Here is a 22,031-nt window from a genome sequence, read left to right on the forward strand (position 1 = left end):
TGCAAGAAACAAAAACCAGACTTATATGAAATAGGCAAAAGGACCATACACAAATTACTTTTTATTACTATTATAGTTAGTACTATTATAATTGGTAAAATATTCATACAATCAGTGACATAAACATCCAAGTATAAAGCGTTTTACCGTATTCTTAACATGTTTTAGAACATATAACACGACTAAAGCTTTTTATAGAGGAAATTGAATCCAATAATTATCCAAATGTCATCTGCCAAAATGAGATAGAAACAAACCTTGATAGAAAACAAGAGGTTTTTACTACAGACCCTTGTCTGTTTTGACCAAAAATCAATCCAAACTAAAGCTGCTCAAGAGCAATTCTACCCAAGCACCTGTTTCTGCCTGGTGGTACTCAATGTACTGAGAGCCTCATGCATCAGTGACACATGGTCTTGTCTCCATGTTCACAGCAATAAAACAAGTTAATATTTAACAAACTCCAAATAGATGCTGCTTCACTTTGTCTGCTCAGTCCCCCACTTTATCAGGTTTAACGTTACTTGGGATTGGAAGTCCTGGATCAGTACTGGGAACAACTGGCAAGATAACTCATTTTTAATTATTGTTACAAACCAGCGGCATTACTACGAATAAAGTCCTACATTATGCATTAAGAGTCTTAAGGCCATGGCTATGGTACTTACTTACCAAGGCTAAAGTAAACTATTTTGATGATAAGGATCAATCTGAAAATACTCTGTGATGGTGAACCTGTGTTTGTGAGTTAATAATAGCATGGCTACCATCACCCATACCTCCTCCCCATCACAGTTTCCATGAACAAACCTCTCTTGGTTAATTAAGCTGGGTCTCCTAACAGCTTCCACTCTCTCCAGGGAGGGCCTGCCCCTTTCCTTTATCTTCAATATCACCAGCCTGTTTTCTTGGGATGAAGGCTATCACCTTATTCATGTTAGGGTGACTGACCTCAAAGATGGTGCACACAGCTGGTTTGCTATCTCTATATGCACTGAGAGTGTGAGGAATAGTTAAAGCAGCAGGAAGATATGTATGGATTTTTTTTCTTTTATTTATACATGCAGCATACACTGACATTCATTAACGCAAAGCCTCCTGCTTTTTTCAGCACGACTATTTTCAATAGCTTGGGGAGGGGGGGATATGTGTATGTGCTATCACTGTCAGACATGTCAGCAGGCTGTTGCTTTACCGGATGCTGTTTGCCTTGTGGAAAAATAAACTTCCAACCAAATCAAATATTTATTTTGCCCAAGACGATCCATTCACAACAGAAAATATACAAAGCTGATTAAACATATGAATAAGAAACTACCACACAAGCAACTTCTATACCCTGAAGAGTGAAAGCCTTTGAATGCAGGTAACCAAAGTCATAAATGTCAAACGGCCCAGTCAAACTGTAGCCTCCAGCTTACTATATCCCAATGCTAAAAGAAGGACTTTCGAAGAAAGGAGAACGTGGACTCATAGTCCACACAATGCAGTTTGAAAGCTAAAGTAGATTCCCCAACTGAGCCTACTAATCGAGCTGCATCACAACACACTCTTGTTGCCTCACCCCAACCCCCCCCCCCCCCATCACACACACACACACACACACACACACACACACACACACACACACACACACACACACACACACACACACACACACACACACACACACACACACACACACACACACACACACACACACACACACACACACACACACACACACACACACACACACACACACACACACACACACACACACACACACACACACACACACACACACACACACACACACCTCCTGCCTCACCATTCAGGCACTCCCTTGTGGCCCACTTAAATACTGTGCTCCACTGAGCAAGTGCAGGCCCTACAAAGACACAGAGGAACAAAAGCCACCAAGGAGGGCAACATTTTGCCCTGCGTTTTCTCCCCTCGATTCCTCTCGCTAACGTTACAAGTGACGAATAGTGCAGAGTGCAAGGTCTACAGTCACAGGCCGGCAGCTACCAGAACATAGACAGAACAGTAATTTGCATGTCAAGTGATCATGTAGAATAAAAAGGTAAAGTCTGACACACCAAGTGAAGAAATAAGAGCTAGTGCCCCGAAGAGAAAAGTATACACATACACCATGTGAGAAATCTCTCCGTCTCACACACTTGCACTACATGGAAACCAAGGCAATATAAAAGGGCATGATCAGGTGCTAGTGTAGCAAGAAAACAGGTGAAAGGAGGTGCAAGTGTGAGTTGAAGTGTGTGTGTGTGTGTGTGTGTGTGTGTGTGTGTGTGTGTGTTTGTTTGTTTAGGAGTTGGGTTTTTACAGACCTGGGACTGTTTATTTTTTTTTAAAAGACTGCTGGTCCAGATAATGGTGTCAGAAACATTACATCAGTGTATAGGATAAAAAAAGAGTTATAGTTACAAAGCTAGTTCAAGTCTGATCCCTAGTCATGACAGGACAACTGCCTAATGAAAGTTTGAAATGTCCCAACATTTCTAGAACCATAGAGACACAGGCGACCAAAGCAGGCCTAAATGTACCGTGTTTTTCCTAATAGCCAGATGTGGGCTAAGGAAGGAGAAAACAAGGGCCTCTCCTCTTTCATCAACAATATACATTATTTCTAAACAGGCTGGGGGCAAATAACAAACCAAACGTGCTGTATTCAGCAAAGCCATGAAAAGTGAATAATTGAATTAATCAGCCCCTCTTTAAGTGATTGGAAATGTAACAGGATCCAGGCAGCAGGTGGCATGGTATATTTCTGTACTACCGTACTGGACCATAGGTAAGTGGTAACATGACCTGATAACTAGCAGTTTCCAACATCCTATTTTGTGTGTGTGTGTGTGTGTGTGTGTGTGTGTGTGTGTGTGTGTGTGTGTGTGTGTGTGTGTGTGTGTGTGTGTGTGTGTGTGCTTGGGAGGGGGGGTGTCTGATCATGACTTTTATTTGGGTTTTATATGCCGATAGATCAATATATTAGTATTATTTTAGGCTTTAACTACAGTAGCCCATGTAAAATATGGACAGGACTTCACATTGAGATGGAACCAAATTATATGGATGATGAAAAAAAATAAGATAGATCTACTATTACTGCATGTTTCTGCAGTGAACACATATATATATATATATATATACACACACACACACACACACACACACCCCCTCCCAGAGGTTGTAGCTGCACAGGAGACTCAATGGTCCCAATAATAATTATGATGCAACATAAGTTAACCAAGTCTCTTCATATATGAATGTATTAAAGACCCCTTTAATGCATATATGATATAATAATGCATATTTAATTTTTAATTTAGCATATTTATTTAATTTAGCATATTATACTAAAATCAATCTGGGACAATATTAAGCTTCTTTCTCCTATACAGTCACATGCTGGGTTAAATGCACACACCGAGGGAAACACATGCACACACAAATATAACAAAGAATATAAATAATCTTATCTATTAACTGTTAGTAATTTATTCTGGAGTATACCTGTCTTGCAGAATGGATAAATACGTGTTTACATTCCCAGCCCAATTACTGAACGTGCAATGCAAAATAACGTTAGGGTTCTTGATAAAAATCCGTGGTAACATTAATATATTTTAACGGGCAGGTGTTTCTCCTTTTATAACTGACCACTGCAAAACTTAGCCTTGTGTTATCAGATAGCTTATCATAGCCATCCGATGCCACAAAGAGGGCAGGGGGAAAGCTAGCGAAGCTATCTTGCTCCAAAGACAAAAGGGAAAGTAATGGCTTAGCTATTGTCAATAGCAGTTAGTGTATGAAATCTAGCTCATAGCACTTTCCAATGCTGATCGACCTTATAGATTTCGTTTGAGCCAACAAGATTTGAACCACCCGATACATAAACTGGCAATATCACCGTAACATAAGCCTCCAAAAAAAGGAAGAAAAAAATGGGATACCAACAGGCATTGTAAGAAGGCAACGCTGGCGTTAGCAACCTAGCAACAACAGACACCTGCTCCTGCTCCAGCTGACCAGCTAGCATCAGTTACTAGCCCGGACCTACGCTACCACTCAGCATGGTGAGTTTAAGCAAAGAAGTTGCACGGAAAACACCGTTATCTACCAAACTGGTGCACATTAAGGTCAATTTTAGCCACTTAGGACCCTGCGAGAGGACACGATTAGCTTCTGCAAGCGATCAGGGACCCCTCACAGCTGTGGTTATCTACCAGGCAACGTTAGCAAGCAGGCTACCACGTCACAAAGAAACACCCTCGCTAGCACCGGAGCCTTCATTCAGCAGAAGACAAAAACATTAACCACAGCATTTACATTTCCCATCGTTAAAGGTTTCCCCATTGTAGCGAGAGGGAGAGGGGGCTTGGATTCGGACTAAGAATAATAAGAAATGGAATCAAACCTGAGCTGTGGACTGGTTGATGAGATGAGGATGGTGGAGGAGGTGGTAATGATGGAGCGAGAGGTTGTTGTTGGTGGGTTACAGTCGCCAGGACTACGGTGACTATGGCGCTGCCTCACTGGGCAACTGTTGCTATAAAACTCACTGGGAGCGCGCAACCGAAGCAGGCAGGTGGGAGGAGATTTAAGCGCACATAATGCAATCTTTACGGAAATAAGACCACGGCGAAATACATTGATATGTATTATTCGAATATAACGAGGAATATTTTATAAAAGGCTGGCTATTCCACACGAGCCAATGCGTTACATCTGAGGTTATTTGGAGACGTTCAATGCAGAATAACAACCTAACCTACAGGATGTTGAAATAAAGTCACGTTTTTTTTCTCCCTTTTATGGTCCTTTTGGGGCAAAGACAATGCCTGTAGGTCTTTTCTCTGAACAACAGGCTACAGCTACAAGTGTGCAACTTCTCCAGCTGTTGTAGGCTCTTGTTGTTGTTTTATTATCATGTCATAATTAGGCTATCATAATGATGACAGTATGCCTATTGTGATTTCATTCTCTGCTGCAATGATACAAACTGGTATTGTACGATTTTGAAGATGTTGTTTTGGCCAGAGGGAAAGGGTTGGGTTGTAATTTGTCCACAACGTTAAGAATTGTACGCTACACCTAGCTATAGGCTACCGTGTGAGGTGAACCTGTTATTTAAATTTTCTCTCTAGTGTGGTAAACAATTCAGTTCAGTTTGCCATGGAGATATGTCTTTGTTGACATTCACTTTTTAAGTTGACAAAGTCTGGCCACAATCAATAGGCTAATAATAATAATAATAATAATAATAAAAAAAGCTCCAGCATCAAACCAGTGTTGTAACTGTTTGAAACACAGTGGGCAAAAAACCTAATACTAATCAAAAATGAAGGTAGGCCTAATTAGGATGTTAAAGGTTCTACAAGATCTAACTCATGTTCCAGCGCTTTCTTTCCTTTCAGATTTGAGAGCTGAAAATATCACGTGCAATTTTGCCTGAATGAAACTTACACATTTGTTTTTCTTTTTATCATCTTTTGTGGAATAGTAGATTGAGGGCAGGAAAGCAAGTTGGGCACATCTGGTGTTATACAACTTTCAATGATTGCTGACTTCATGATTGCCTTTCATTACCCTCTGATACTTTCACAATCCCAGTGAAGATTTGCAACCACAAGTGTTGGCAGGCAATGCCCAGAATCCACCATACCAGATGGCTGGATAGTCCAAGGGGTGAATCCCTTTCTTCTGTGCTGTGTGTTATTTGACCATCATGTTGCATTCTCTCCCACTATTCTCATGGTCCTACTTTGTGAGTGGAAGGTGACGGTCGAACCCTGCTAATGAATACGCCTTTCTACCTGTACAAGTAAATATAAACACCGAGACCATGTTAACAACTGAACCCATGGACTTTTGAGCCCAAATTAACGCTCCTTTTTTAATTCTCACCCGCGTCTTCTGACCAACATTTGGAACAAACAATAATTGGTTGTTTTAGTCAACTGGACGTATAGGCCTACTGGACTATTTCACTTGAGCATTTTGCAGGCTACGTCGTGCAAGTGATGGAGATTTGTAGAAAAACAATTGTTGTAGCTATCTATGAAATTACTAAATAGAAAAGCATGACTACAATTTAAAACATTTCACCGAAAAGCACAAGTAGGGGGCAAAAAACACACAAAACTTTTTCAACTGGGAAGAGTGACCAAACAAACTCAGCTCTGTTAAGAGTCGTCCTGCTACACACAAACCAAATCAACCACCTGAGACCACAAAGCAGCCCTCTTTTTGGTTAGCAGTACTAAACAGATGTTTTTGGAAGAGTAGTTGTTGCTAAGCAACTACCGAAACCTACCATCTAAACTAAGAATTGCACTCTTTTGCTAATTAATACAATTTGTCCTTTCAATTTCAAACAAGACAAAATAAGCTGCTGTGAGGACTAGTGCCTACCAGACCTGTGGCTTTCAGGTACACAGCAGTGGTTGCTAATTATTTCTGTGATTTACGTTACCAAAAAAAATAGACAAGGGTACAATTGTTTTACTTATTTTTCTTGATCCAGTCCAAATATATTCAAAAGTAAGCAACAAAGCACGTTTTAACCCATTTGCCACAGATCAGGTGTACTTTCACTTGCTGCTGATTATTTCAGTAGCTTTACATATTACTCCATATACTGTAGGCTATATCTTGTTTAATCCATGGTGATCACAATGTATGCTTTTTATTTTTTATATAACATATTTGGGTTATGCTTGCATTGCAATGTAAATTGTATCGAAATATAAAAGCAGCTATAATCACTGTAATAGTTGACCTGCCTCACGTCTTGGCACAGGAGCACATTATAGCTCATAGCACAGTACGATACTCAAACAACAGGTGATGTCTATGAACATTACAGCGAAATGGTAAGGCTGACTTGTTACTATAGTTACAAAGCTGTGGTTCTAAGAAAAACCTTAATAAATGATCCCTTGCATTCTTTGCTTTCATTGCAGTGTTGAGTGGTTGTGCAAAATGTCACTTGAAAACTACCAGTACTTACATGTTATACACAAGCCTTCATACAATACACATGAATATATATATAGAAAAAAAACTAAGAAAGTAAACATTATGATCCTTTAGGCCCAGTAATTTCTTTACATTATAGAGGCAGAAACCAGGGTTTTGTCAAATAGTACATTTATAGATATTAGGTTGAAAAGAGAGAGAGAGTGAAAATGTAAGAGTCGATTCCTTCAATACTATCTAACCCAGCGAGCAGCCTTATAGATTCCTTTACCATCAAATATCCTTTTATGTGGCTAAATGAAGCTGCTGCCAGAGACAGCGATTCTTTCTATTGACCGTTTGACTCAAATGGAAGGGTGGACAGTGCAAAGGGACAAAACCCAACAATTGAGTGACATCATCCAATCATCCCTCTGTGTAGATGCAGGAGGAGACCCGGCTTGTGCAGCGGTCCGTCATCCGGAAAAAATCCCCTCCATGTGCTTCCTGATCGGGAGCTACATCTTGTGCTTGGCTGTGGACATCATATCCTGCAGGTACACACACACACACACACACACACACACACACACACACACACACACACACACACACACACACACACACGTACACACACACGTACACACGTAAAATCCGGTAATAAAGTGGTCATCCTTGAGTAAATTTGGTTAGACTGTGTGAATTTCCATTACCTGTAGTGCAGGGAAGAGCTGTTTGCAAGTTGGCCACCCCATTGGGAATATTGACTGCTGGAGCCAGGCTTTTACCAAAAACATCATCTTGCATCAGATGACTGGAGCTGGTCCGTGCTGTGAACCCAACACCATATTGTGGAGGAGAATACAGCATCTTCATTTGCCCCGCGAGGTCTAAAAAGGGCAAATGAGAAAGCCTCACTCGTTTTATCCTTTATGTTAAAAAAACAGCTCAATTTTAGACTATATAGCTTTCCTACTTAAATTATACATTCCAGTAGAACGGCAGCATTAGGTCCCACACATGAAACAAATTGTGCATTTCAGTCCTTTCTTTATGTCAGCAGCAGTGAAAAATATATTGTGAGCTACACAGTATATTCCTGAACACCTTGTCAACATCACTGTGGCTGTCAACTCCTAGGCGAAAAAGAGGTGATATCTATTTAAAGGCATATAGAGTGGAGCTGCCTGATTCTGTCTAAGTAGAAAAATCACCAGCCACCTGCCACACACATCATTGCCACTGCCACATACAGTTATGTTGGACGATTTAATGTGCATGTGAGAAAGTCTTTTAGAGCTGATTGTCAAACAGCCCAGGCAATCGCTAAAAGGTTATTCTAAACTAGTGCTATGTATTGTATGCACTGTATTTTTGCAAAGATTTGAAAAGCCTTGAGAATGAACTGGAAACAAATCTCTGTGTACCTGTATTGTGAGGTGCTACTTCAAGAGGCTGGCCAAGGTGCTTTAGATCTGGGTTGTTCTGTAGGGATGTCCCAATGGGAGGATGTGGGAGGCAGGTGGAAGAGCAAGGCCCACACTGATCCCCGTGGAAGAGCTGGTGAGGGGAAGGATCAACAAACCTGAAATATTTCAGACTGAATTAAATACTCTGTCTGTGGAAAAAAGAAAAAAGAACAATACATAATTTCCCATCAATTACTTATTTGTTTTTTTCTGTGGAATGCAGAAACGTTCCAAAACTAAGAACAAGCAATAAAGAAGGTAGAGAATTTTGTTTTGAGAGGTTTTTTCATTATTTAATTTAATGGTAAATGTTTGGCTGTATTCCATTAACCTGTGATATTTTAAATATAAAGAGAGACTTCTTAGTATTTCTCACCCTTTATTCAGTAAGAGATTACTGTATTTTCTGTGAGCTCCTTTTTTTTTACCGGGTTACCAGACTGTAGTGTGGTTTATTTATAGGTGTTTGTTGTGTCCATCTTCTTTGCTGTATTTTTCTTAAAAAGTTTTTTTAAAATAAAGTAAGTTACCACATCATGTGGAAAACAAAAACCATTGAAGTTGATCATACTCTATTTTTAAATAGATGTTAAATACAGAAACACAAAACAAAAAAAAAACATTCAGGATCACAAACTGCAAACTGCAACCTCTTACCAGCCTTAAATCAGAATTTGGAAACATTGCACTTTAACAAACTACTGTATTTCCCAAATTCCCATATCTGCTGCTGCTCCACTGAGAGGTTCAGTATATGATAACCAGTTAGCCTTCAAATAAAGCATCAGTTATTACAGTGGTTCTCAATTATTTTCTGTCATGCCCCCCCTAGGGGACAGAAATTTTTTCGCACCCCCCCCCCCCCCTAAATTGAAATACTGTTGAGAACCTGCTAATATTTATTTATTTATCTGTACAAAACCACTGTATGAGTTTCTGGCATGAGCATTCTGCATACAATCACCTTATTATCAAATTAGATGTTAGATTATAAAATTAGCTGAGATAACTTCTGCAGCAACTTAAAAAAAACATTTTTAAACTCTAAACATAGTTAAGGTGGTGTTTTTTTTTACTATTATAGGCCTATATGCCTTCTGTGATGCGATAACCTATAATTCATTAATGTTATTATTAGTCTACTTGCTTGATTTCTTTTTAAATAGCATACAGAGACACTTGGAGACACATGTGGACGTTTATTTACTGCAAATCGCGGCCTTTCGCGCGGTTATGACCATACACAAGCACACATTTTTTTTGTCAGTTGAAAATCAAGGCCACCCGCGCCCCCCCTGACAACTCGGCGCCCCACCATTTGAGAAGCACTGAGTTATTACATCAGGACGGTTTCACACATGTGTGAATGTGACACTGATTTCGACAAGCATTGGTTCTGCAACCATTCACATCAAACTATCATTGTCTGTGATTGTCCTTCTGTGAATCCTTTACTCGCTTGAATGATGCAGATAAGGTGGACAACATGACACAGTTGAGATAACTGCTTGACAGAATGCATGCAGAAAGCTCCTACTTTTAGCTAAAACTCCTTCTGCCGTTAATTGCATACTGTGTGCATAGTTTTGCTATTTTAAATCAAATATATATTTTTTCTGGACAATACAGAATAAAAGTGCCATCACAGTTGTTTCGTTTATCAAGGTCATGACCACAAGATTAACTCGATGTGCTTGGGAATTGATATAAGTAGCAACAGAGACACTCTGGAGACACGTTATGATCAATAACTATGTACTGAGCTCATTCATTGCATTTTTTCACACAATAACGCAAGTCCATGCCTGCAGTTTGTTCAATCTTTTATGTGGACAATGGATCAAGACTGCTCCCTCTGTCTTTAGTGTAATACATAAGTTAAAATAGGAAATGTTGTTTAACTTCACTGAATATATATGTATCTTTTTTCTTCAAGGCTGCCTTACACAAGAATTCAGCTTCAGTAAGTCATTACCTTCATTTTTACACCTTTGTGGCTCATTGTTACAATATTGAGAAAATCGAGGTCGTTACTTTCAGATTCATTGTAACCCATTGAATAGAGAGCATTAAACCAGAACATTTAAGTATTGTTCAGGGGCCATGGTAGCTGTTGGGTTTGGCAAAAAAGAAAACACACATTTGCAGGGTATAATAAAGAAGCCAAATTTTGCTGAATATACAAGGAGTGAATTTTAATCAAAAGGAATCACAGAAACGTGCACAGAAAATGGCAAGGCGGATTTTACAATCGATTTAACATCTTACCAAGTAATTACAACTTCTCTCCTCTCCCACTGGACCCTAAATAGTGTTTTTTTTTTTTTTCTTCTTTTTTTTTGATTTTATGATTCACTTATCGGATTCCCTAGCTGCTCTTGTTGGTGGCTATAGCACCCATTAATAGCAGCGGGTCGAGACCAATGAGGCAAGGCAGGGTCTGCTTTCACAGGCCAATTGTCTACCCAGAATCCTGCAGTGAATGCCTTGGCCTACCGCTGGTACGAGAACAATCAGAGCCAGTGAGGAGCCATGAGCATCTGGCTGCTTAGAATGACAGAAATACTTTATCACACGCTTTGAAGAAGTGAATTGATGAAGGGCCGCTTTCCTATGGGTTGATCAGGGGAAATGTGTTGGTGGCCATCCCCGACCTGTAGAGCCTCTTTCCAGGGCCATAGAACCACACATTTACCCCAAAAAACTAAATAAAAAAAAAATAAAAAAGAACCCTTTGGACTCTTTTATCAAGGAAACCAAATGGGACTTTTCTTTACAACTGATTATTGTAATTATGAGCTTGAAGCCCTGACAACCAATGTCTAAGTTAATTGTTTCACATCATCAAGTGGGACAAAAAGGGATTTGTGAAGCTTTTAAACCCAGTCATGGTTTGAGTCCTAACCGTGCCAATGGGAATACAAAATGAAAAGGGAAAATACCAGTTGGATTAGTGAGTAATTAGTAAAGCTAACTGCTCAGACTATTGACTTTTATGATGCTTTATCTTGTTTTATGTTGATTAAATTCCACAGTATTTCAAAGAGATAAACATAAAAAAGGCTTTGGCTCTTTTGCTTAAAAACTGGCTGGCTAACACACTTCAAGGGGGTTTAAGTGATTTTTTCCTTACGTAAATATGCATACAATTACGAATTGTAACATCGAGTGTGTAGTATTCTAGTTTTGTGTTTTTATGCCGGCATTTTACTTGGAACATGAAAAATGGGGTTACTCTGTAAACATGATCATAATGGTATTCTTATTTCTGCCTGACTCACCATGGCTTAAGAAAACAATACAAAGAGTCCTCTGTACCTGTAATCATCCTGTAAGGAGCACAACAGAGCCAGGTGAGGATTGCTGCAGGAGTCTTGTCCCTGCGGAGCAGCTGGGGAAGCACATCCTAAATCAAACGGACAAACCTATTATGTGCACATGGTTGCAGAGGGACACGCTTAAGAATCTAGGTTTTCCTATCAAACATTTGAATGCAAAGAGCCAGGGCTTAGACATACCGGAGTATGACTCATGGGAAACACCAACAGGCGAGTTCAAGTTGTTATCTATCCTTGCCAGAGGAGAAAGGCTTGGCTGCAGAGGGTGGATGGTTAAACACTCTGTCAGCGGGTCCTGGGTCACTCCAGCAGTGGACTTCCTCTAGAAAAAAAGGGCGCAAGGAACATCAAAATAAATGTTGATCAACAGCATAAACACTTATAGAAATAGGGCAGAATTTTCTTTTTATCGATGCACTGCATGTATTTTAGTTTTATCTGAAAGAAGTGCATGCGGGTGATGATAAAATGTCACTTTTACCAAACCTACACACCTTATTTGTATCTATGGTGACCATCACCCCCAGTAAAAGCTAAAGAGCAGACACCTCTATCACACATGAGAAACATCTTAACTACAACACTGCAGTGCTATTATTTAAAACTGTGTAATGTGGTCCCTTTAAATGGAGAATATACAGTAGCAGGTGATAACAGGACAAACATGATGAAAAACAATCATGATTATACTGTATGTATTTTTTTGTGTATTCTGGCTCTGTCAGTTTTTATGTCAGCTGATGTATAAATTTACAAGCCAGCTCACTGGATTTTCATAAACATGTTGTTGATGACATATTTCTGTTAGCAGTTTAGTTGCAATGAGTGGGATGGAGAACACATCACACGCAGTATATTCTTAACACTTTCAGGCAATTAGTACAAATTAAAGCAAAATGATGGGAAATGTGTGAACATAGTTTTTTTTGTTCTTGTTTAGCGTTGTAGTGTAATTGAAGTGATGATGTCTACTTGTAATCAAGACTAATTTGATTTGGTCAAGATGGAAAGGTATTTATGACTGCAACACCTAGAGCCAGATTAAGCCAGCTCTCAATGATGAAGTGTGGAGCATCAGGCACTGGTGGTATCTATGTACCTTTTTCCTTAACTGTCGTTCTTTAGTAGTGTGGGACTTCACGTGTTTCCTCAAAGAGCTGGGATCAGTATAGCGCTTTGCACAGCCTGGCACCTGGCAGGTATATGGCTTCTGTACAACAACACAGACAGATATGAAAACATTAATGCAAAGCCGCACACATTCCATGCATGGTTGTTACGTGTCTGTGCAAGGCTGCCACTCACAGTTTCTATGTGTGTACGCTGGTGTTTGGCTCTGTCACTGGAGTTGCTGAAGGCCTTGTGACATCCTGGGTGCTGACACAGGTACGGTTTCTCCCCCGTGTGGCTACGCAGGTGAATCTTCAGGTTTTCTAGCCGAGAGAAAGCCTTCTTGCAGCCTTCAAACTGTAAACACATATAAACACTGTGACATGAGGCCAATTTCTCCATTAAGCACAATAATATGTCTGCAGGTTTTATTCAGTGCGATACTCCACATAGGATATTCTGCATAATATGGAACGTATATGGAAGTCACTGTACACAAAGGTGGCAATAAATGGCCTGCTGACCTCAGCATGTGGGAGGGAGTGAAAGAGGAAACATAGAAAGACCTTTTCAATAAAAAAATAATCATGATTTTGTCTCAAATGATACTCAAGTATACTCTAGCAGCCCTATGCTAAAGGATTTTAACATGCAAGCAGCTATACTGTAAAGCAACAAAGCTTTATAGAGAGGAGTAAACTTTAGGAAAGATAGGTGCATTTTTTTTCTGACAAGTTTATGTTATTAATTTAAAGCACTTGGTAGTGTGAGCAGACTATTGTATCACTTGCCTATGTATGTGGTATTCAACCACTTTGCACGCACCAACAAGCCACTTCCTTCTACGCTGCAATTTGTTAGTGACTTCAACATTTTAAAATGGAATTTTACAGAAGAAAAGGTAAATTACATGTATAATAATGCCCCCATATTGTTTGCAGGTAACTTAATTGGACGAAAAGGATACAGAGCACATCACAATTTTATCAACATATATCTATTTGACAACAGTGGTTATCAAAGCCAGCTTAATGACTATGATAGATGACTGAGTGGGCACATTTTGAGAAGTTTCAGTATTGTGCTATGAAACAACGTTTAATTTGATATCCTTAAATCCCTTAACAAGCACTCTCTTTGTGTGCACAAGCCCGGAAATAGGATACCCAATATGAAATGCTCTGCTTAGTCACGATCCTGCTCTCTTCTGACAGGTTAGGCATTTACGATCAATAAGTCCGAATTAGTCTAAATGATACTTAATACTGAATTTCAAGAGGCACACATATTTTAAAAATACATGGTTTGTTCTCACCTATTTAAATTTTTTCTTTTCTCTTTTGTATGTACCCCTGTTGCCATAGTGATGATGCTTTACACAGGAAGAATCATGAGGCTTTGTGCTTCCAATGCTTAAACTGGAAGTTTGACTCTCTTACTGTTACACATATAGATTTAATTGTTTATATTTATTGAGCACAATAAAACGTCTGATAGTTTGATAAGTCACCAGCAGGGGCCAGTGTTTATACACACATCACTGGATTGTCATCTGTTTTTTTAGAATCCTTCAACGTGCATCACCTTGACAGCAGTTGGTAGCCATCAAGCACGAATAATGTAGAGTCACTTTGAGTTGACTCTTCTTTATACATCAGCTTTATACACACAGCTTGAACTTCTTCTTGGGCTTCAAGAAGATGTTATCCAAACCAACAAAACAGCTTTTTTTTCTTGCTTTTTTTCGCAGTATCATGCAATCACACAGTGACTTCATTGCTAAAATATGCGAAACATCATAAGCTTTTGTAAAGCCAGGGACTTTACCCTCCCTCTTCCCCTTCACAGGGGGTTTGGAATGTCCTTACTAAGCCTTTTGGAGAAAACACACAGACCATGTCCAGTTTTGTTATTTTTCCCTCTAAGACTAGATTCCTCACATACTGATACCTCTCAGTCATCACTGCCAAGGCCAAATTCAAACTATGTAATAGTTCACTAATAACATTCCACCGCATTCCATATTCTCAAATACACATGCTTGCCATTCTTTCACAAAACAAAACGGCTATTTCCTGACATATTTTCTTAAAAGCTATATACCAAGCCCATTGTTTTCATGCAATTTAACTTGATAAAACTAAATGTATTTTCCCATCACTTCAAGGTTACTTTATTTTTTATCAAAGCTACTGTTTAAATTACATTTTATGCCAATCTTTTTTGAATGTCAAATGGTAGGTAGCTGTATTCTTCAAATGATATAAAAGCATGAGGTTTACCAATCGTTCATACGAAGAATTTGTATAAATAGTCTCTCAGAACAAAAGTGGACAGACAAGTGAGAACCAGCGTAAAACTAAAAATTCTGCCCAAAACTCCAGGACCATGCAAGGGGTGGGTAACTGTGTAACTCCCTCTCCCTATGTCTCATGGGGCTCACATAAAGCACGGAGGGCTTTTTGCTTTGTGGTGAGGGGCGTTTGGGGCTGAAAAGAAAGCAGCATGGCTCCTCAGAGTAGATCAGTGTTACAGCCAGCATTTGACAGATCCTGGCAGGTACTCATGCCCTGGCTGAACAATGACAGCTTCAGTCTGTGCCAGCAGAGTCTGCCCAGTGCCCAGTCTTTACTCCGAGGTCAGTTCACTCTCAACTCTGCTCTGCCTCTGTCTCAACAGTGATATATCTACCCTTTTTGTTTCACCTGTTTCCTTATACTGTATATTTTTAGCTTTTCCGTCCCCGTCTCCACTGACAAATGAGAAACAACATGAATGATTCAGTGTTACAAGAAAACAAAATGTATCATGTGAATATTTGAATATTTCAAACAATTAGACATTCTGTCGTTGGTATACCTAACTATTTTTCATGTGAGACTTTTCCTGAATCTGAGGAGGGGGTTTAGAATTCTGGCACGATAAATGTCAATAAATGTGCATTATTGTGATTTATCACTATATAAAAAATACAAAACAATTGCTATCAACTTTGGCAATAACTACATGAGAAAAAACATTTAGTATGTTTTGAAATAGTAAAAACGATCCAACATAAATACACAATTTACTCACATTATAACTGAAATGAATTGAATGTAAGTTTCAAATGTATGTGGATTTTTCGGTGTTGGGGTGTTTTGCAGAAAACATGAAGCCACAATGTACAAGACAATAATTCCAAAGAGCAAGCAATTGCTCCACTCCCCGACGAACAATTATAAAAATGGTGATAAAAAAGAACGATAAGGAAACATTTCCAGAAATCATATTGCTGACTCACAATGACGGTAGACATATCTTGTTTGGGGTTTCAAACTGTGCTTTCAAAACCTCATGTGTAAATCACAGTGACAGAAGCAAATAGACTGTTGGAGTCAAGTATATGCTAACACAATGTTGAATGATCATTAAACAGATGGTGAGATGACAGCTAGGTACAAGCCTGGGCCTGCCCTATGTGTCCACTGTGTAACAAGACCAACCCCATTGTTCCGCTGCAGCCTTGCACCTCAGTTAGCACGCATCAGTTATTTCACCTGCCAATCTTTTAAGAAAAACTCCATGATATATTTTTGGACAATTATATAGGAGGTAGATGTAAGCACATGCACATACTCGTGTATGTCAGTCTTGACATAAAGTTCAGACTCCACCTGAAGAAATTTCACACGGAATCAAAATGTCTCATTAAAGTGCAGCGGTGATTAGTCTAGTGTGCTGCTGGCCTTTTCGCTCATTGTTCAGAATTAACCTACACTATTATTACCCTACCACAAAACACAAGTGCCACTTTGAATCGATTACATTTTTTACAGTGGAATCCTTTCTTCATTACTGAATGATTACACAGAGCACAGACCTATCCAACGACTTCAACCCCATGGCAACGGAGAAGGCTTCAACTAATAAGTGAGTATTTTAGTACAAAAGGTCGACTGCAGGTATGCATGTGGTAAATAATTGACTTTTTGAACGCAGTGAAACGAAGCATGTGGTTTGTCAATTACTCATCAAAGTCTCAAGTATTTTCCCAGTGGGAGTGACACAGGAAAAAGACATATAGGCTATACATCATTTTTCCCTGACCCTCTGACTGTTCCTCAAGCACAATCAGCAGTTTGTGAATGATATGAACCTCTAAATTATGAATTGCCATACAATTCGGTCCAAAATATCCATAGTAGCCTACCCACATGATGAATCCAACTGACTGGTAATCCATTGAATGCTCTTGTAGCCCCACTATTGGGTTAAAATGACACACTAAATGAAGATGGCAAACATTGCAATTGCCTAACATTTGCATATTAGCATTGCCAGCTGGGAGCATTTTTGCATTCTAACATAAGCATTTAAAGCTGGAAGCACTGCTGTGACCTACCTCAGTGCAGCTGTAGACCCTCAGCATTGTGTCTATATTATAGACTCACATAACATTAAAAACCAAACTACTACTACAAGGCATTATTAAATTGTAACATATCTGAAAGAGTTAGACCATCCATCTTGGACAAGCAAAGCTACTAGTTCAGGCCCATGGATAAACGCCAACTCTTTGGCCACAGATGCAGACCTGTAGAGAGCCAGGTTATGGGGCATCACCTTCTCAGAAAGACGGCCAAGTTTGTCGGAGCGTGGACAGGCAAACTCCCCTCCCCACAGAAAAAAGAACCTTGCTGCTGACAGGCCCAGTACCGACCAGAGTACCATAGTGCTATGCCAACTCTAAAGTGCTAGGCATTCTTTGTGCTGTTTTAACAACTACATAATCGAGTGAAGTCCCATGTCAATTATCACAGAGCTCCGCTAATTACCCCATGGCCGAAATGAAGAAAAGAGATCAAGGCCATATTTTTTATCTAAAACTTGGCCATAAACATAAAGCACATGAAGGCATTTGCGCTCAAAAGGCTTTTTTTCTGCACCTCAAGGTTTTAAAAGCTTTCAACTAGAAACTGTGGATTTGAATGGAACACTGAGAGTTGAACCCCTCAGGCCCCTGACATTCATCCTGTTCCTGCTTTGGCAGCATTGACTCCTTCTCTCAAGTGAGTACAAAACATATTCATCTGAGTGTAAGCTCCTCCTCCATGTAGTGTCAGGAGATAATTTATGAAATATTTTTTTCCCAAGAAGCATAGAAAAACAAAGTATGAAAGTATAGACTTCAGTTTTATGAAAAGAGACATGGCAGTTGGATGGTGTACCATGCACTTGTTGGGTTTCTCTCCCGAATGGACCCTCATGTGGATCAGAAGCTTGTATCTGGCATTGAAGGGCTTGAAGTTGCGTGGACAGTCCGCCCAGTAGCATGTGAAATCCTCAGCTTTCCGTTGGTCCACATGTAGCTTTTCTATGTGCCTTACCAGCTCCTCTTTTTGCTCATAGACTGCACTGCAGTTCAACCACATGCAGCAGTGTGCCCCGTAGTCCTCCAGCTCTCCTTCTTCTTCCTCCAGCATTGGGACCTGGGGTAAAAAGCTCACCCCATGCCTGGGAGGAACCATGAGAGCTTGTGTGAGACTGTCCTGAGAAGGGTTTTTTATTTTACTGGGGCGTCTAGTGAAGTGGACGTGCTGGTGCGAGTGGTAGGGTGGTGGAGGCCCCTGTGGGGTGGCAGCATCTTGGACAGTAGTCAACAGGGCTGACTGTAAATGAAGATGTGGCAGCAGGTTGTTGGTGGTTTGGCTGAAGCTCTCTGAGTTCTCCAGTGCCCCTCCTTCCTCTGGGAGGCACTGCTGCTCCACCACCATGTTAGCCATCTGGCTCTCCAGACCCCCTCCCTCTTCAAGCATCTGCAAAGGGCCACACTCTCTTACTGGGGCCAGGCCCTGCGAAGAGCCTAGCAGGCTATAGGGATGGGCCGGGGGGATAAAGCAGCCTCTTACACCCAGGAAGTGACCATAACCTTCAGACAGCACAGGGGAGAGTGTAGGGTGGGAGGCCGGAGAGCTGCGGGAACCATTGATATAAGCAACAAGTGAGGTAGGTGAGGTGCGTATGATGGAGTTGAAGTCAATTCCCATCACATCCGACAAAGGCGACGTTGAAAGCGCTCTCTTCTTGGCACGAGACTGTCTGGCGCTTCCGACATCCCCTGAAAAAAGGTATGAGGGCAGGGAGGCTGAGTTGCTGGTGCCACCTGAGATGGTTGTGCCAGACATGGCTGTGCCAGGGGAAAGGGTGAGCTGCTCACCTCCCTCACTAGCCTGGGTGGAGCACTGAGGTGGACCCAATGGAGGAAGCACACGGTAGCTACACGGCCAGTCATGTTTGCCACTGCTGAACACTGACTGTGTCTCGAACAGACTAAGGGTAGTGGAAGCCAGGGATTCTCTGGACAGTAAGGATCTGAAACAGATTGTTGTCATCTAATTTAGTATCACTCTTAAAGGAATAGTTCAACATTTTTTATTCTTTTTTTAGCTTAATGTCTAACTCTCTAGTTCAAGAGAAGGCGACAGAACCCATTCCTTTAAATGTGCGCGCATTTCTGAAGAACAAATAGGCAAAGGTTGCTCATTGCTAAATAGCTTATCAAAAATACTGGTAGTCAATGGAAAGTATCAGCCTGCCTTTACAGACATTCAGAAAATAAACTTTACAACATTATTAAAAAGTCCTGTGTGTTTGTTGGGACATGTTCATTGACCACGTTATGTTGAACGCTATATTTTGTGCACTTTATGTCATTTTAGAATCAAATACATACCAAAAGGAAACCGCACATGCGCGCAAACCACCATGGATGTGCTTGTCAGTAGTTCAACAGTATTCGATTCTATAATGACATAGAATGCAAAAAATATATAGTGCAACCAGAGCACAACATACCGTGGGAAATAAACAAGTCCCAACAAGCACACAGGACCATTATGTGATGTTGTAAAGTTTATCTTCTGACTGACGAGGCATGCCATAACTTCCCATTGACCACCAGTATTTGTGAAGCTAATTTATGAACAACCTTTGCCCATTTCTACTTCAAACATGGATACACAGTTAAAGGAATGGATTCTGTAGACTTGACTTGAACCAGAGAGTGAGGCAACAAGCTAAAAATATAATTATTTTTAATCATTCCTTTAAGGTTCTGTGAGCTCATCATCGCATACTGTAATCAATATTGCCCACCTGGCATCGGTGTGGGGAATGTGCACACCATGTGGATGGGATGGAGGATGTGGTGCTGCAGGCCCTGCAGTATACCGTCGGCCTTTGACCACAGATAGTGGATTGCCGGTCAATGTCAGGTTAGCTGTAGCTGGCTGACCAAATACTTCCATGGTAGGCCCAGACACAGAACAACCTGCTGGACAACATTCGAGAAACAAAATATACACATATCCAGTCTTTTATCCTTATTCAAAAAATCTGCACAGATCGGTTCAACATTTGAACATAATATTAGACAACTTACTCAAGTCATTGACTAATGCAACTCCTTTAATCTGCTCTAACTGGGGTTTATACAGCTGGCCTAAGGTTGTGGAATGTCCATAGCCAACCTGAGCAGGCCAGGGACACTTTCTGGTCTATTAATCTCTAATTAGCTGTTCTCCTCCTTCCACTTCTCCCAGACAATTTAAGGACAAGTTTTATGCTTGGGTAATTATCAACAAATACAGTGATGGCAACAACTCTGGATAGAAGACAGAAAGCATGTTTAAGAGCACACTTAAGGATACGTTAAATAATACGATTTAAATCGATTGTGTTTTTGGTGTAGTGGAGAAAGAAAAAACATCACTATTATTCTGGTATGTGATCTGAGTCAAACCTTTTTGAGTTGTTGGTTGGATCCTGAATATTGTTGTATTTAGAATAGTGTTCTGGAGATTAAAGTTCAATTATTATTGTTTTGCTCACACTCTGGCTCTGGGTTGATTACACATGTTTTACCTTTGAAGCTGTTATTAGCAGAGCAGTGATCTGTCTGGATGGTAGTTGTCACTGTTGTTGTCGTCATTGGAGGATGTGGGAACGATACAGTGGGCACGTTTAGATGTTTCCCATTTGTCAACACCTGTCTGTGGAGGCTCAGGGCCGGCAGAACAACATGGCTACCACCCTGTTTCCCAGAAGGAAAGGAGTGGATGATAGCCCCTCTTTTCACTTTCTCCATGCCCGAGGAGGGACTGAGATTGGCCCGTTGAGGGGAAGACATGGGTATCCTGATGGATTGGGACGACTGGTGTCCCCTGATCATGCTCAGTGACGGGGACACGCTGCAAGGAGATACCAGGAGCTGACAACTCTTTCCACTCATGGCTGAAGCAGATCGATCAGAAATTGCAGTTTGTCAAATTATGCTTCACACAGGATACGATAATCCACGGCTCAGATCACCCTTAAAAAATTATTTAAAAAAAATTATGAAAACAAATTAAAACAGCAAATGTATCATTAAACCAAAAATGGACAGTCTTTGTACTTTGAACTTCAAACCAGTAGAAAACCACTCATCCACAACTTAGCTTTCGACCATGAATTTAAATATTGTTCTTGAACAACTTTATTTCATTATGATTGATTATGATAGAATTATTCAATACTAACAATGACATGTAGAGAACATGTGTTTTGTAAACTAACTGCAGGATCTGAAAATCTTAACAAATTACCCTCCAGTGAAACTGCATAGTTCACCTCTAAAGTAAAAATAAATAAATATTAGCCCATTCATAGATTTCTAACTTAAGAAAATATATATTAATAACATATCATGGTGACTGAAAGTTAACTTGCATTCAAGTTTCAGTTTAGGCACTAAAAGTTTTGACAATAGGTCTAATCCATATCCAGCAGCTCAATTTAATCTAAAAAGTGCTCACACGTTTTTCTATCACACTGGCGCGTTCACTTACCCTTTATTGTTGTCGCAAACACTTTTTCCCAGAGTGACATGTCAAGATGAATGTTCTCTTCAGTCCATCGGGCTGTGAATGCAATCTGGATAACACCGGGAGATCAACTGCCGTGTTTCTCGCAGAGTTTGAGTGGGCTGAGCACAAAGCAGAGAAGTCTAGCCTCCGAGGAATCTCTGTTTGAACCCGCGGCGTCCCGCCTCACTCCTCTGTTCTCAGCAACTTCCTTTCTCTCACCGATTACACCGTTTGCCACTTGTCATGGCTTCATATGGCTTCAGGAA

At 40.3% G+C, this 22,031-nt stretch overlaps 2 protein-coding genes across 2 annotated transcripts in view; both read right to left on the reverse strand.

Annotated features, from left to right (window-relative positions):
• Window positions 1-606, reverse strand: part of rfx3 (regulatory factor X, 3 (influences HLA class II expression)) — a gene marked incomplete at both ends in the record, with an annotated part of 7,351 nt that extends 6,745 nt beyond the window's left edge. The window contains 1 exon segment of the mRNA XM_080046608.1: window positions 598-606. Coding sequence (XP_079902734.1) covers window positions 598-606 — 9 coding nt within the window.
• Window positions 607-4,154: 3,548 nt separating this feature from the next.
• glis3 (GLIS family zinc finger 3) lies at window positions 4,155-21,856 on the reverse strand (the record flags this gene model as incomplete). Its single annotated transcript, XM_080046609.1, has 11 exons — window positions 21,748-21,856; window positions 20,783-21,230; window positions 20,015-20,192; window positions 18,088-19,231; window positions 13,073-13,234; window positions 12,867-12,977; window positions 11,948-12,089; window positions 11,748-11,820; window positions 8,388-8,545; window positions 7,674-7,850; window positions 4,155-4,162 (listed from the first exon to the last, which is right to left on the reverse strand). Exons 2-11 carry the CDS (start codon window positions 21,147-21,149, stop codon window positions 4,155-4,157), a joined length of 2,520 nt encoding a protein of 839 aa, XP_079902735.1. The 5' UTR covers window positions 21,150-21,230; window positions 21,748-21,856.
• Window positions 21,857-22,031: the final 175 nt, after the last annotated feature.

The sequence above is a fragment of the Ammodytes marinus genome, assembly GCF_949987685.1.
Source record: "Ammodytes marinus genome assembly, chromosome: 18".
NCBI classification, from domain to species: Eukaryota; Metazoa; Chordata; class Actinopteri; order Uranoscopiformes; family Ammodytidae; genus Ammodytes; species Ammodytes marinus.